Source organism: Cherax quadricarinatus, chromosome 23 (genome assembly GCF_038502225.1).
Source record: "Cherax quadricarinatus isolate ZL_2023a chromosome 23, ASM3850222v1, whole genome shotgun sequence".
NCBI lineage: Eukaryota > Metazoa > Arthropoda > Malacostraca > Decapoda > Parastacidae > Cherax > Cherax quadricarinatus.
The window spans coordinates 6434416-6451492 of record NC_091314.1 but is presented as its reverse complement, the minus strand read 5'-3'; the positions used below and the strand labels follow the sequence as shown (position 1 = coordinate 6451492).

The 17077-nt window shown below is 35.9% G+C and overlaps 1 protein-coding gene across 13 annotated transcripts in view; it reads right to left on the bottom strand.

Moving 5' to 3' along the window:
- Window positions 1-17077, bottom strand: part of LOC128685760 (protein tramtrack, beta isoform) — a 149873-nt gene that overhangs the window by 95850 nt on the left and 36946 nt on the right. The window contains exon 6 of one of the 13 annotated variants that reach the window (XM_053772390.2): window positions 10746-11108. The exons of the other annotated variants lie outside the window; for them this stretch is intronic. Coding sequence (XP_053628365.1) covers window positions 10761-11108 — 348 coding nt within the window. The 3' untranslated portion in view covers window positions 10746-10760. Of the gene's footprint in view, window positions 1-10745; window positions 11109-17077 lie in introns of those variants that run through there. 13 annotated transcript variants of the gene reach the window in all.

The window sequence follows — 17077 nt, the reverse complement described above, 5'->3', positions numbered from 1 at the left end:
AAACAATGGATATAGCCCCACTCCATAAAGGTGGCAGCAAAGCAATAGCTAAGAACTATGGACTAATAGCTTTAACATCCCACATCATAAAAATCTTCTAAGAAGCAGGATTGCAAACCACTTGGACTCTAAGCAACTGCACAATCCAGGGCAACATGGGTTCAGAGTAGGTCACTCCTGCTCTCGCAACTACTGAACCACTATGATATGGTCTTGGATGCACTGGAAAACAAACAGAATGCAGATGTAGTATACGCAGATTTTGCAACAGCCTTTGAGAAGTGCGATCATGGTGTAATAGCACACAAAATGATTGCTAATGGGATAACTGGCAAAGTAGGCAGATGGATCTTCAATTTTCTAACCAATCGAACACAAATAGTAGTGGCAAACAGAGTTAAATCGGAAGCTGCCATAGTGAAGAGCTCTGTTCCACAAGGCACAGTACCTGCCCCTATCCTGTTCCTCATCCTCATATCAGACACAGACAGAGATGTAAACCACAGCACCATATCATCCTTTGCAGACGATACTAAGATCTGCATGAGTGTGTCATCCATTGAACACATGGCAAATCTCCAAGAAAATATAAACCAAGTTTTCCAATGGGCAACGGAGAACAATATGATGTTCAATGAAGAAAAATTCCAACTACAGTAGGGCCCCACTTATTCGGCAGGTTAGGTTCCAGGCTACTGCCAGAAAGCAGACTTCGTCGGAAAGCAGAACTCCATTTTTTTCCCATTTATAAATGCATATAAATGCCAGATAACAAGTTTACACTAACATATATTAAGTTAGCAATAGAACTAGGCATTAAAAGTAAAATACACACACAGTACACTCATTATTTACCTCAAAATATTTGTAGTCTTAATGTAGGGCAAAAGGTGAGTAGTATTTACTCTAAGAAGTCAGGTGTGGTAGCCCTCCTGGCAACCCCACCCACACATACTATACTATGACGCTTAAAGCTCCCTAGAGTGATAAAATGCATATGCAGTACACACATTACTTACCTTAAAATATTTGTAGTCTTAATGGTCTTGATATAGGGTGAGAGATGAAAAGTATTTATTTGAAGAAAGTCGTGTGGGAGGTATGGCATCCTGCCTGGCCACTTATACTGACTACATTAATCCTTAAACAGTCCAAACGTATATACATGTTCACCTGTGCAGCGCCCCGAATATTTTGAGGAAAAAAAATAGTTTTTTTTTTTAATAGAAAAAAAGAGCATGTGGTACCCAGGCATCTCCAATTTTTTCACATGGTGCACACTGAGTGCACACACCCATTCTCTCATGTCTAAGTGACTCAGGCCTATCGTGCCAGTGTTGAATGAATGACAAATGAAACGTATATATATATTTGGGGCACTACACGAGAGAATGTATATATATGTTTGGACCATTTAACCCTTTCAGGGTCCGTCCCATAGATCTACGGCTTTACGGTGAGTGTCCAAACCGTAGATCTACGCCATGAGCTCAGCTCACTCTGATAAACTGTGAGTGGTACATTTAGGCCTAGATATGAGAGAATACATCTATGTGGTATGTGTGCACCACATAAAACAGATCCTGCAGCACACTCTGTATAATGAGAGAAAAAAACTGAAATCATGATTTTTCGATTAAAACAGCAACTTTGCAGCGTTTTTTCGTATGTTTTTTATAGTTGTATTTGCGATTTCTTGGTCTCATTTGATAGTATGGAAGACATATTACAGAAATAGATATGATTTTGATTGGTTTTAGCAACGGAAATGGCTTGAAACTGAGCTCAAAGTAGCGAAAATGTTAAATTTTTGCCGATATTCAAGAGTAAACAAACGACCTCACACATCTAATACACATCAGCTGGTGGGTCTAATATACATTCACAAATATGGTGATATTTATACAATTATTACAGTATTGCATAACAGTAAATCTTCTATTTTTTGGTGTGAATAAAAATTCATTATGTGAATAAAAAATCAAAATGGAATTTATTTGTAAAGCCTCAAAACATAACTAATGAACAGAGGAAATGTTAGTTTAGTGCCAGGAATGCCTACATTGTTTATTCTGGACCCTATTTAGAAATTGGAATATTTTGAACTTTGTGTTAAATTGGCCAAATTAACAATTTCCGATCACTTTATTTTGTAGTTGAAACAGTTGACTTGGCGATTTCTTGTGCTCAATCGATAGAATAGAAGTAATACTAGTGAAATAGCTAAGAATTTGGTTGATTGGAATAATGTAATTGGCCTAAAATGGGAGTCAAAGTCGGCAAAATCGCCGATTCGTAAATATCGCTGACACATCAAAATTTGCGAGAGCATAATTTCGTCAATTTTCCACCAAATTTCGTACTTTTTGTTTTATTACCTTCACAAAAACATTCTCTACGATTTCATAAGAAAAAATAACAAATTTTTTTTTTGAAAATTCTTGGACACTGGTGCGTGACTCCAGATTTGGGCCTTGGACCCTGAAAGGGTTAAGGGTTAAGATCCCTAGAGCGATAAAATGCATATACGTATAGTACACTCATTAATTACCTTAAAATATTTGTAGTCTTAATGTAGGGTGAGAGGTGAGTTTTATTTGTATGAAGTCAGTTAGGGAAGTATGGGTAGCAGGAAGGGCAGCCCTCACCACCCCACCCCACCCACACATAATGTAAACAAACCAAACGAATGTGTCTGGTTTTCGTCACATTACATTGTGTACGAGTTGTCTCCATGTTGATACAGTAGAATGTTGAGAGGGTTCGTGGAGATATGATGGTTGGAGATAAACACAAGTTGTTGGGTGGTAACACTTATATTAGCAGAGTGTGAGAAGGGAGCCCAGCCTAGCCTGTCCTGTTGCCTTTAGGTTCACGCGTAATCTAAGAGAGAGACAGCGTGTCTCACGCTCACATACGGCATCACGTGATGTCACACATGCTAGCCACTGGGTCTAGCAAAGGGTTCATCTTTGTAAAACATATAGATGGTACTAACTATGATACTCAGATAACATATACATATACAGGGGATCAGCAACTATGCTGACAAGAATAAATAAAGAGAAACACTCATTCTCATGCAACACCATTTTTACAAGAAATAACACCCTGAGTGAAGGCATACGAAAGGAATAATTTTCTAGTTACCCCCAATAATATTATAGTGACACATTTTTCTCTGATGTTGGACTACAAGTTACCTGGCTACCACAAGTCCTACAAGTCACCTGGCTACCACATCTCATATGTTAATTTATTCTATTGTGGGGTGTATTTAGATGGATTAAGCAAAATGTCTATAATAATGTTTTATACGATATTATTTAATGCTCCTTAGGGATTATTATTATTATTATTAATATTATTAATAATATTAATATTAATATTAATATTATTAATAAGACACTCTTAGTGATTTTAATGTGTACCTGTATGCAAGCACAGTAAGTTTACATAGGTACAGGCACATATATGTATAATTATCAGTTATAATAATAATGTAGGTATGTAGTCCGCCTGGGCTACCTACTTACATAGCTACACGATATTTAATGTGGCCCAGAGCTATATTATTACCATCGACATACCATGGTCACTGAGTTTAATAGTTTCTAACAACTACCTTTAGATGCCATCATAAACAAAGGGAGAAGTAATGAATAATTCATGCCGAGAATTGTAAACAAAAGCGTTATGTATTAAGGGGAGTGACGTAATGTTTTCCCTCCGCCCGGCTACCACACCTCTGTAGTACATAAACAAAATGTTTATATGTTATGTAACGTGTTTCTTATATAATTTTGAAGAAAATATAAAAGCTGGATTAATGAAAATGTCTATATTAACGTAAAATAAGACATTTAATGTGCCCAAGAGTGATTATTATTAGTATTATGTAATGTTTTCCCTCCACCCAAACACATCTCCATAACATATAAACAGCACATTTATATGCTCTGTAACATGTTTCTTATATAATTTTGAAGAAAATATCATAGATGGATTAATGAAAATGTCTATAATGATGTAAAATTAGACATTTAACCCCTTCAGGGTCCAAGGCCCAAATCTGAAGTGGTGCCCCCAGTGTCCAAGAATTTAAAAAAAAAAATTATTTTTTCTTATGAAATGGTAGAGAATCTTTTTGTGAAGGTAATAAAACAAAAAGTACGAAATTTGATGGAAAATTGGCGAAATTATGCTCTCGCGAATTTTGATATGTCAGCGATATTTACGAATCGGCGACTTTGCCGACTTTGACTCCCATTTTTAGGCCAATTACATTATTCCAGTCAACCAAATTCTTAGCTATTTCACTAGTATTACTTATATTCTATCGATTGAGCACAAGAAATCGCCAAGTCAACTGTTTCAACTACAAATTAAAGTGATCGGAAATTGTTAATTTGGCCAATTTAACACAAAGTTCAAAATATTCCAATTTCAAAATAGGGTCCAGAATAAACAATGTAGGTATTCCTGGAACTAAACTAACATTTCCTCTGTTCATTAGCTACGTTTTGAGGCTTTACAAATAAATTCCATTTTGATTTTTTATTCACATAATGAATTTTTATTCACACCAAAAAATAGAAGATTTACTGTTATGCAATACTGTAATAATTGTATAAATATCATCACCATATTTGTGAATGCATATTAGACCCACCAGGTGGCGTGTATTAGACATGTGAGGTCGTTTGTTTACTCTTGAATATCGGCAAAAATTTAACATTTCTGTTATTTTGAGCTCAGTTTCAAGCCATTTCCAGTGCTAAAACCAATCAAAATCATCTCTATTTCTGTAATATGTCTTCCATTCTATCAAATAAGACCAAGAAATCGCAAATACAACTATAAAAAAACATACGAAAAAACACTGCAAAGTCGCTGTTTTAATCGAAAAATCAAAATTTCAGTTTTTTTTCTCTCATTATACACAGTGTGCTGCAGGATCTGTTTTATGTGGTGCACACATACCACATAGATGTATTCTCTCATATCTAGGCCCAAATGTACCACTCACAGTTTATCAGAGTGAGCTGAGCTCATGACGTAGATCTACGGTTTGGACCCTGAACGTAAAGCCGTAGATCTACGGGACGGACCCTGAAAGGGTTAATGTCTTAAATTAGACATTTAATGTCAAATAAGGCATGAGACAACTTGCCGTATAGAAAGTTTTGGTCATAATTTGAGATCGCTGTATTAGCGGAACGCCCTAAGGCGAAATGCCGAAAAGCGGGGCCCTGCTGTATTCAATTATGGAAAACTGGAGGAAATAATAGCCAGAACTGAGTATACTACAAGCTCTAATCACACAATAGAGTGGAGAAGTAAATGTGAAGGATCTGGGAGTGGTAATGTCTGAGGATCTCACCTTCAAGGATCAAAACAGTGCCATTATCACATCTGCGAGGAAACAGATAGGATGGATAATGAGAACATTCAAGATAAGAGATGCCAAGCAATAAGGATCCTTTCTAAATAACTTGTTCTCTCAAGGCTGGAATATTGCTGTACATTAACATCTCCATTCAAGGCAGGTGAAACTGTAGATTTAGAGAATGTGTACAGAGAACCTTCACTGCACATGTAAGTTCCATCAAACACCTTAACTACTGGAAATGCTCGGAAGCACTTGACTTGTATTCACTGGAGCGCAGGTGAGAGATACATCATAATTTACGCCTGGGAGATCCTGGAGGGACTGGTCCCTAATCTGCACACAAAAATCACTCCCTATGAAAGCAAAACACTTGGCAGGCAATGCAACATACCCCCAGTGAGAAGTAGGGGTGCCATTAGTACACTAAGAGAAAACACAACAAGTGTCCGGGGCCCAAGTCTGTTCAACAGCCTCCCACCAGCCATAAGGGGAATTACCAATAGACCCCTGGTTGTCTTCAAGAGGGAGCTGGACAGATTCCTGAAGTCAGTGCCAGATCAGCCTGGCTGTGGTTCGTATGTTGGACTACGTGCAACCAGCAGTAACAGCCTCATTGATCAGACCCTGATCCACCAGGAGGCCTGGTCATGGACCAGGCTGTGGGGGCGTTGATCCCTGGGATACCCTCCAGGTAGCATTCTAAAACGATATGAATAATTGACTAGGAAGACACTGTAGCTCTATCAACTGGCAGAATTAAGAGTTATAGCTATAAAATAAGGAAAAGCTGCCAAAAGGATACTTCAAAGTCTGTCTTCACAAACCATAACAGAATCAATAGAATGGCTTACAAGAGGTACTATACTTTTAACTCTTTATTTTCAGTAGATTTACAATACTACACTGTATTACAGCTTTTTCTTAGTATGTCTGGTTGTATCATCAATGCAGCAGACTAAATGCATTTTATGGGAAATTTGTGTTTCCCTGGTAGTGCCATCAATGTGGCAGACCCAACCAACTACATTGAGCACTTTAATGCAGTGATTTTCCTTTAACCTTAAATGGTCCAAACGTATATATACGTTTTTTCAACATCTGAAAGTATGTAAAAAAATGTAGATCTTCTTTTTTGTTTTACATTTGAAAACGTGTAAAAAAACTTTTATCTACATTTTATTTTTTGTTACATATGAAAATATGTATGTTAAAAAAAAAGTAGATCTACTTTTGTAGCACTACGAATTTGAACGTCGATTTGTTTGGACCGTTTAAGGGTTAAGAGGGCAACCTCCCACCTTCCCCTTAGTAATCTGTTATAATGAGGTCATACTATCTAAAACAAATGATTTAAATATGAAGGAAATTATAATAAATAAGCACTCTAACTGATTGATATTTGATAAAAATCTGGAAGAAGAAAAAAACTGTTAGAGCCTCTAAATTCCGAAACTATTTTTGAAGAATCTTTTTTAATCTATTGGGCCCTTTGATAAAATAACTGACTAACTAATTTTCATCTGATAACATTTTTTGGCCAGTTGAGTTACTTCTGCAAAAAGTCCATCATGACTGACAGTCTTGCAAACCAGTCTTGACCACTGCTCAATACCCGAGTTAGTTTTAATCCAAAAAACACTAACTCATGCTTTGCAAAAGAATAGCAGCACAATGTTCTCCAAACGTATTCCACAGCTGCTCCCTAGTCACTGCAGCACACTCAACTACAGGATAATGTACTCATCATGTCTATTTTACAAGCCCAAGATGTATAGAGCAGTAAAACCACACTCAGATGAATACCAAACCACACTGGCATCCAAGAAAATGAGACTACAGATGAAGCTGCCAAATTAGTCACTAGGGATGAGCATTTACTTGTCCCCATACCAATCAGCCTACAACAATGCATGACAAACACAAGAGGCCCTCAACCACACATCACTATCAGAGTTGTGGTATGAAAGTAGTACTTCCCAGCAACAACTCCCACGTGCCAACAAGGACCTTATGAGACATCAATACACAGCTATTCATTGGCTGCAACTTGACTGCCCAACCAAAAATTAAAATAATTAGGTTCACAGCAGAAGCACAATGCCTGCACTGTTACCACACTTCTACACAGTCAATACAATACCTGCTAGACTGCCAGGTGACATCCTCAACTACTAAGCTGCCTACTACTGACAATGCTACTGCACTAGGAGCCTGCTACTGCCACTGCTATTGCACCAGGAGCCTCCTACTGTCAATGCTATTGCACCAAGAGCCTGCTACTGTTAATGCTATTGCATGAAGAGCCTGCTACTGTCAATGCTATTGCACAAAGAGCCTGCTACTGTCAATGCTATTGCACCAGGAGCCTGCTACTGTCAATGCTATTGCACCAGAAGCCTGCTACTGTCAATGCTATTGCACCAGGAGCCTCCTACTGTCAATGCTATTGCACCAAGAGCCTGCTACTGTTAATGCTATTGCATGAAGAGCCTGCTACTGTCAATGCTATTGCACAAAGAGCCTACTACTGACAATGCTACTGCACTAGGAGCCTGCTACTGTCAATGCTATTGCACCAGGAGCCTCCTACTGTCAATGCTATTGCACCAAGAGCCTGCTACTGTTAATGCTATTGCATGAAGCACCTGCTACTGTCAATGCTATTGCACAAAGAGCCTGCTAATGTCAATGCTATTGCACCAGGAGCCTGTTACTGTCAATGCTATTGCACCAGAAGCCTGCTACTGTCAATTCTATTGCACCAGAAGCCTGCTACTGTCAGTGCTATTGCACCAGAAGTCTGCTAAAACTGCTGCCTCCTCCCACTAAAAAAAAAAAAAAAAAAAAAAGTAGGTAGGAAAATAGGGGGATAGGGTAGTGTGGCAGCGGTGAAGAACACTAAGTGATTTACCACGTACACAATCCTTGACTGAGTCAAGGGCACAGCTATGTAAGCTACAATAGTTTTAAAAATGCTCTTAATGAGTTACCAAGTAGGTAATCATACAATTACAACCCACATCAGGATTTCCCTTACAACTAAATTAACAACACTTGTACATACTTTACATTGATATTACCCATATAGCAAACTTTATGCAGAAATAATTTAGACTGAGATGTATGTTAGTTCCACGCAAAAAATTACAATAGTTATGAAAATATGAAAGCTAAAATAAATTAAAGTAAAACATTCTAATTTCAAAACTATTGCTCACATCTGAATGAAAAAGTAACCCAAGTGAAAGATATACAGTAGAGCCCCACTTATACGGCAGGTTAGGTTCCAGGCTACTGCCAGAAAGCAGAATGCCATTTTTTCCACTTATAAGTGCACATAAATGCCAGATAACAAGTTTACACTAACATATATTAAGTTAGCAATAGAACTAGGCATTAAAAACAATGAAAAGTATAATGCACACACAATACACCACCCATCACTTACATTAAAATATTTGTAGTCTTAATGTAAGGTGAGAGGTGAATTTTATTTGTAGGAAGTCAGGTTTGGGAGGTATGACAGCCAGCCAGGTCAGCCCACCCCACCCCACCCACATGCAATATACAGTACTATGACATTTAATTAACGCTTCCCAGAGCAATAAAATACTTATACAGTACATTCATTAATTACCTTAAAATATTTGTAGTCTTAATGTAGGGTGAGAGGTGAGTTTTATTTATAGGAAGTCAGGTTTGGGAAGTACGGTAGCCAGCTAAGGCTGCCCTCCCCTCCCCACCCCACCAACACGTAATGTAAACAAACCAGGCGAACAAGTCTGGTATTCGTTCATACAGGTTGTATTATACCATAATACAAACACTTTACATTGTGTACAAGTTGTCTCCATGTTGATACAGTAGAATAAATAAAGACCAACACTTCCATTCTCATGTAATTTTTAGAAGGAATAATGCTCTGACAAATTATTATTATTACAAATTATTATTATTACAAATTATTATTATTACAAATTATTATTATTACAAGTTATTATTATTACAAGTTATCATTATTATAATCATAACAAAGAAGCACTAAACCCACAAGAGTCATGAATAGCTATAGACAGAGTGAAGGCATACGAAAGGTATAAATTTCTAGTTAAGTTACTGGTCTGACTAGAGAAAATGCAATTCTTCCAACTCCTACTAACCGCTCGGTAAACAAATCTCATATTTATGTCAATTTTTATATTGTGAGTGTATGTATCATGTTTATATGTTACGTAGAACATTTACTATATAATTTTGAAAAAAAAATTCATATATGGATTAATGGAAATGTCTATATTAATGTAATATACGACATTTAATGCGCCCAAGAGATTATATGGCACAGAGTAGAGAGACTCTTAGTGATTTTAATGTGTACCTGCATGCCAGCACAGTGTAAGTATATTTAGGTACAGGTACACATAAATATAATTATCAGAGTACATATAAAATATGCAATAACTTTAAAACACTCGAAAATTTGGAAAATTTCCAGACAAAACAGAGTTGTGCTCACAGAGAATGTAAACAAACTGGGTGGGGTGTGCCGTATTTGAAAAACCACTCGCCATATAGCAAATTTTGGTCATAATTTGAAACTGCCGTATTAGCGGAACGCCATAAAGCGGGACCCTACTGTACCAAGGAAATTTTCAGAAAGCCGTAAGTAGCACATAAAAAAAACTAGACATTTCACTTAAATCACTCCAGTTACAATAGAAAGTATAATAAAAAATATGGTGGCAGTCATTGCCACAGAAAGTAAAAAGTGGAAATCGGTATGCAAAACATTAAAAAAAAAAAAAATTTTTTTTACTCGGATGATCCACTTTAAGATAAAGGTAAGAAATAATGTATACTTATTACACTGTTATCTGTTGTGGTGCCCTGTACATGTGTCATTATCATATATTTATATACAATATTCTAAACAAAAAAAAATTAACACACAAGCTATTTCTCGCTGAGGCCAGGTATCCCAAAAAAGAGGAAACACTTCCACATCACTCATCAAACCACTACCTTGCCAGAAGCACCCTGAGAAAGCACTTCATTAGGTCATCTGAACTGCATCATCCCCACCCCTCCTTCAGAGTGCAGGCAATGAACTTCCCACTTCTAGGATCAAAGTCCAGCTAACCAGTTTCTCCTGAATCCCTATATAAATGTTACCTTGATCGCACTAATAACACGTCAAGTCATAAACCACATGCCTCCACACATTCTTATGTGATGCTCTCACAAACCTGTTAGAGGTCCAAGCCCCTAGCCTGGGCATACATATACTATATAATAGTATATTAGTGCATATAGTAATTATTATATAATGTATATTATTATATACAGTACTATGTATACATAACAAAGACTAAGAGGTCGAAGCATCTAGGAAACTTTTGTGTGTTAACATGTGACTTCTTAAATGGCTGTTTCGGGCAAAACTTTGTGTACAAAATGGGCATGAAAATGGCTTCTCTCCAGTATGAATGCGAATGTGATTACTTAGAGTGCCTTTTTGGACAAACCGAGATGGACAATATGGACACGCAAATGGCTTCTCCCCTGTGTGGGTGCGAATGTGCATGATTAAGTGGTCTTTCCTGGGAGTGATGTATGAACAGTAGGTACACTGGTGCAACTTGGCGTTAGATGTGAGGTTTGTTCTGGTCACAGCTGCTTCTTCTTCTACACCAGGTCTCTCCCTGTCTTCTCCCGCCTGTAGGAGATGTTTGGCTGTTGTCATTAACCGAAAGTGTATCATAAGCACTTATTTCATTAGTTCAGCTATTATAGCATCATCACCCTTGAAGTATTGTGAGCAATAACTATATCAGGTTCTAATGACCAATGTTACATTAGATTTTCTAAACAGGTGTAATAATATAGCCCCAGGAATTATACCTAAAGCAGCAAAACAAAGAAATAGGATATGTATATATATTAACCAGTTTTAAATTAAAAAAACTTTCAAAGGCATGTGAAAAGAGCAGTTAATGGAAATTAACTTTTTAAATACTGCCTGCTACATGTTGGCCGTGTTAGAAAAAATAATTAAAATTGTTAATGAAACTACTCATTACGAACAGGGAAAACAAGGAGCTTCATAATTTATATAATCTCATTGTCTTCGATAACAGATTATATCATATACATTCAGAGCTTAAAAGTAATGTTTAGACTTCGCTTCATTTTTCATTCTATTAATCCATCAATGAATTTATTTAGGGTAATTTTCCATTTTTACTGCCTAGTCTCCAAATACTGCTTCTCTTATTTTTTATTGTAAAATTATGATCTTTAACTGGCTACCTGCCAATTTAATTTCACGTGGAAATTAAATAATTAAAAAGAACATCTGTAGAATTCATATATCCAAAGCTGTTCTCAAAACATGTTGGCAGTTTGCCATCTGCTAACGTGTCTGAAGATCATCACCCTCACAACCTGGTCTCTGACCAGGCCTCCAAGGTTTGAAGAAAATACAGGCACCACAGTTAATAAATATCAAGAAACACCCAACAAAGTAAAGGCCAGTGTATACTAAATGTAAGCAGAAACCTTTAAGATTTACCGGTCATCTTACATGTTAATGAGACAATAAGAAAATACCAGCAATCCTGTACACACAAAATGTTCAGCAAGTTGTTGCTTACCAACATACTGCCAGTACTTACTATAATGTACATGAAGCATGGATAATTTTGTTCATAACTCCAAATCTCAATGTCACCAAGGAAACTAATGCTTAATAATACAGTAGCATGTAATATAAATGCAACTGAAGTATACTTGCAGATTTTAATAAAGAAATAAAGGCAACCGGTACGTAAGCCTTATACACGTAATTAGTTTGCCCAAAATGTTTTTGCATAACTAGTGGCTTTCTTCTAAGCCCTCAATTATATCAAATTATATCTGTATTACAAAAAGATCAAAATAAAAAATTACCAACTAGAATGTATAACTACTGTAACTTCTTTGTATGGTTCATAAGAAATATAAAAATAATTAATTTTTAATTAGATTTTTTATGTTAATGGAAAAAAATTAATGCGAGTTGGTAGTTGTAACCTAATGACAGAAAAACTCAAGCATAAAATATGAAGCAAGTCTTCATAATATAGATCAGAGACCAGAAATAGCATTGATCTCTCTCATCAATCATCAAAGAAAAGACAAGAATTTCATAAATAGCAGACAGGTTGGTGACTGAGGCAACAGGCTGACTATGAGGATGTTCTGCACAGGAGTAAACTTTAGCAAGTCTTCATCAAGTCACCTTTTGTTTTAAATGACGTTTTAATGTCATTTAAAACAAAAGGTTTGTTCTGCATTATGGTTTTTTTTTTTTTTGCCAATAACAGACAAGTGTGTTTGCCAAAGAATTCTGTACTTTTCAAGTTTTATTCAATACGAGCAGTCAATGAACATTAGTTTGGTGTGTGTAATTTTCACTTTTAAACAATTAGTAAGCAGTTAAATATTATTTTATAATTTTGATGTATGAAGAAAAAGAGGATTGTAGGTCCCAGGAACTCCTCTATTTTCCTCACTGCTTAGCTTTCTGGTGTTATCTTGGATCATTGACCCTCCGGGTTACTAATCTGAATAAGGATGTTGTATTCTTCTAATATTAAGTAGATCCATAAGCTGGAAACTACAGAATTTCAGTTCTACCAACTGTTCAAAATTACCAATGGAATAACATGTGAATTCTGGAAGTGAAACAAAAACCTTAAATGTGATCAATATTGCATAGTACAGAGCCTGTTTTTACTGACAAGACAGATGTATATACAGTACAATATATACGTATACAAGTATTATGTTGTTATATGTATATTAATAATGTTATCTATTTGGTATGTCTTTATCCCATTTTGAGTTATATCTACTTACAACAAATTAAAAAATTACATAATTTTTCAGGATTAGATATGCGAGAGCATTTATCATCATGTAACCCAGTGGAAGGTCTTGGTTGTATGACCAAAAGTTCTACTGAGTGGGTCATCACATGAGTAAAGGGTAGGCATGACATGCCACATGCCCATGAAAAAAAAAAAATTGAAAAAAGTATGGAAATTGAGTTAATTGTACAGAAAAATAGCTTTGATTCTTATACCAGAGTGTTGCCAAAGAGATGTTCCTATAAGGAATTATAGTCATTTATATCATGTATGGTATAAATGACTATAATTTTTTTTCCTATTTCTTGTTTTATTCTTTCATTCTAATATAATAAATGATGATTTGGCATCATAAGAAAGTGGGTGGAGCTAATACAGAGTCTGAGAGCTAATCAGAAGCCGTCTGGGAACATCTGCTTATGTCTGCAGGAATTCCTGGATCTCGAGAGGTGAGAGAAAATGCTTCATTATTACGTTAATATCAAATCTACTGCTTATTTATCTATCACAATTGATGTAATATGACATAATAAACAATATAAATTAAATAGAAGCATGATATATACCCTAGAATGAATAAAATAGTCCCACCACCTAAAATCATTACTGCTCCTTCGTATATAGTGTTCTTTGGTCCTGGGTAAGAAAAAATGGAGTTTTTGAGAGGCTAACTGCACTAGATCACTAGTTTCATAAGAAAACACTGAAAAAAGAGCGATTTTCTTGGGAAAAAATTTTCCCCGACACGGGAAAAGGGGGGCCACCCTGCGTTCCCAGTGACTATCTCAGAAATAAGTTGACTTATTTCATGAAGCCCAGCTATCATTATTGAACTAAATGCAATAATTTTTACAGGAATTTTACAGGAATCATAAAAAATTATTGTTCTACAATTGGGTTGTGGAATATTGGAAATATTCTAAATATTTTGGGATTTGTGTGGGAGTAAAGGAAAAGATATTTTGCAAATGCAAAAAAACTTAACTTAATTTTTTTTGTAGAATAATTAAAGATAATTACAGGATTACCTCCAGTGAAAACATCGCACTAGGATTGTTTTATAAGTACCAAGTCCCAAAACCACCTATAGTTGTGCCATTTAGGACGGGGTTCTTGCCAAATGTCATTTTCAGTAAATATTTTTTTTCAGTTGTCTTTTGGACTATCTTATTGAAACTTACAGAGAATAAGTTTCATGAACACATCTTCACGTACACCAAAAATGAAAAATTGGACGAGAGAAAAAAATGACGGCCAAAATTGGTCATGCTTCCCCTATAACCCATGAGAAACTTTCAGATTTCTTTTGACTAATAAAATAATGTAATACTGATCATCATATTGATGAAACAGAGCAGTGCATCCCATTCACAGTATTTATACCATTTAACAAAAGATGAATTTAAAATCATAGTTTTTTTAATTGATAAATGTGACAATGGGGTGAAAAAGGTGAGTTACACATCAAATAAGTCTGAAAGTGTAACAAAGAAATTAAAATAAGGGGCTTTATTTTCCTAGCAAATACTGCTACAGAATGCAGATCTCAAGAGAATAAAAATCAAATGCATCTGTTTTAAAACTCATTACTATACTCCATTATAGTTCTTTTTCTAATTTTAACCCTTTGACTGTTTCGGTCGTATATATACGTCTTACAAGCCACCGTGTTTGAAGTACAGTAGGGCCCCACTTATATGGCTGGTTAGGTTCCAGGCTACCGCCGTAAAGCGGAAACCGCCGTAAAGTGGAACACCCTTTTTTTCCACTTACAAATGCATACAAACACTAGATAACAAGTTTACACTAACATATATTAAGTTAGCAATAGAACCAGGCATCAAAAAACAATAAAAAAGTACAATACACACATAGTGCACTCATTACTTACCTTAAAATATTTATAGTCTTAATCTAGGGTGAGACAAGTAGTATTTATTGTAAGAAATCAAGTGTGGTATGTATGGTAGTCAGCCAGGCTACCTTACCAGGCCACCCCACCCACACATACAATTCTATGATATTTAAGCATCCCAGAGCGATAAAATGTATATACAGTTCACTCATTACTTACCTTAAAATATAGGGTGAGATGAGTAGTATTTATTGTAAAAAATCAAGTGTGGTATGTATGGTAGTCAGCCGGGCTACCATACCAGGCCAACCCACCCACACATATATTCTATGATATTTAACCCTTTGAGGGTTTTCGTCGTACTAGTACGTTTTACGCGTAGGGGTTTTTGACGTACTAGTACTCATAAATTCTAGCGGCCTCAAATCTAGTGGGAGAAAGCTGGTAGGCCTTCATATGAAAGAATGGGTCTATGTGGTCAGTGTGCACAGTCGAAAAAAAAATCCTGCAGCACACAGTGCATAATGAGAAAAAAAAAACTTTGACCATTTTTTTTAATAAATCAGCGACTTTGCAGTGTATTTTTGTATGGTATTTATTGTTGTATTCTAGTTTTCTTGGTCTCATTTTATAGAATGGAAGAAATATTACAGAAATTGAGATGATTTTGACTGGTTTTACAATGAAAGATGCCTTGAAATTGAGCTCAAAGTAGCAGAAATGTTCGATTTTTACCAAACTTCAAAAGTAAACAAATCGTGCCAAGCGTGCAATACACGTCAACTGGTGAGTCTAATATTCTTTCACAAGTGCACCAATAATATTTATACCATTTTTTACACTAATGCAGTAGTCTGCATAACAGTAAATCTTATATTTTTTGTGAGAATAAAAATTCAAAGTGGAAAGCAAAAGAATATAAGAGGGGCCTTGAGACGTGTCTAATGACTAGAGGAAATGTCATTTTAGTGCCAGGAATGTCTTTCTTGTTTATTCTGGACCCTATTCGGAAATTGGCATCTTTTGAAATTTGTGTGAAATTGGCAAAATTGCTAAATTCTGACCACTGTACTGGATAGTTGAATTTATAAATGGGTGGTTTCTTGCACCCATTCGATAGAAAAAATGGAGTTCTAGCGAAATATTCATGTTTTTTGTCGACTAGTACAGTGAAATTGGCCGAAAATGGGGCTCAAAGTGGGCAAAATCGCTGATGCGTAAACATCGCCGAGACCGCTAACTTTGCGAGAGCATAATTCCGTAAGTTTTCTATCAAATTTCAAACTTTTGGTGTCTTTATGATTGGGAAAAGATTCTCTATCTATTCATAAGAGAAAATAATTTTTTTTTTTTTTTAAATTTGGCCGACCCTGAGAACGAGTTTCGGAGAGGGCCTGTCGACCCTCAAAGGGTTAAGCATCCCAGAGCGATAAAATGTATATACAGTTCACTCATTACTTACCTTAAAATATTTGTAGTCTTAATGTAGGGTCAGGAGTAAGTAAATGAGATAAAACGAATAAATGAGAGAGAGAAAGAATAAGTGCACGAGAGAGGACAGGCGCAGAGTTATGTAAACAAACCAGGCGAAGGTAAGTTTTGTAAACGAAGTGTACACGTCTGGTTTGTGTACAAGTTACATTGTGTACAGGTTGTCTCTACATTGATACGGTAGAATAAATAAAGAAGAACACTCCCATTCTCATGTAACATCATTTTGAGAAGAAATGATGCTCTGAGTGAAGGCAATGGAAATAAGTCACTCTGACTTTTTTGGGTTATCCTAGGTTCTCTACACATATGTTGTTATGTATGATAATCTATGTAACTGTATTTGTGTATACCTGAATAAACTTACTTACATACATACAAAAGGAATAATTTTCTACAGTTACCCCCAGTAACACATTTTCTCTTATG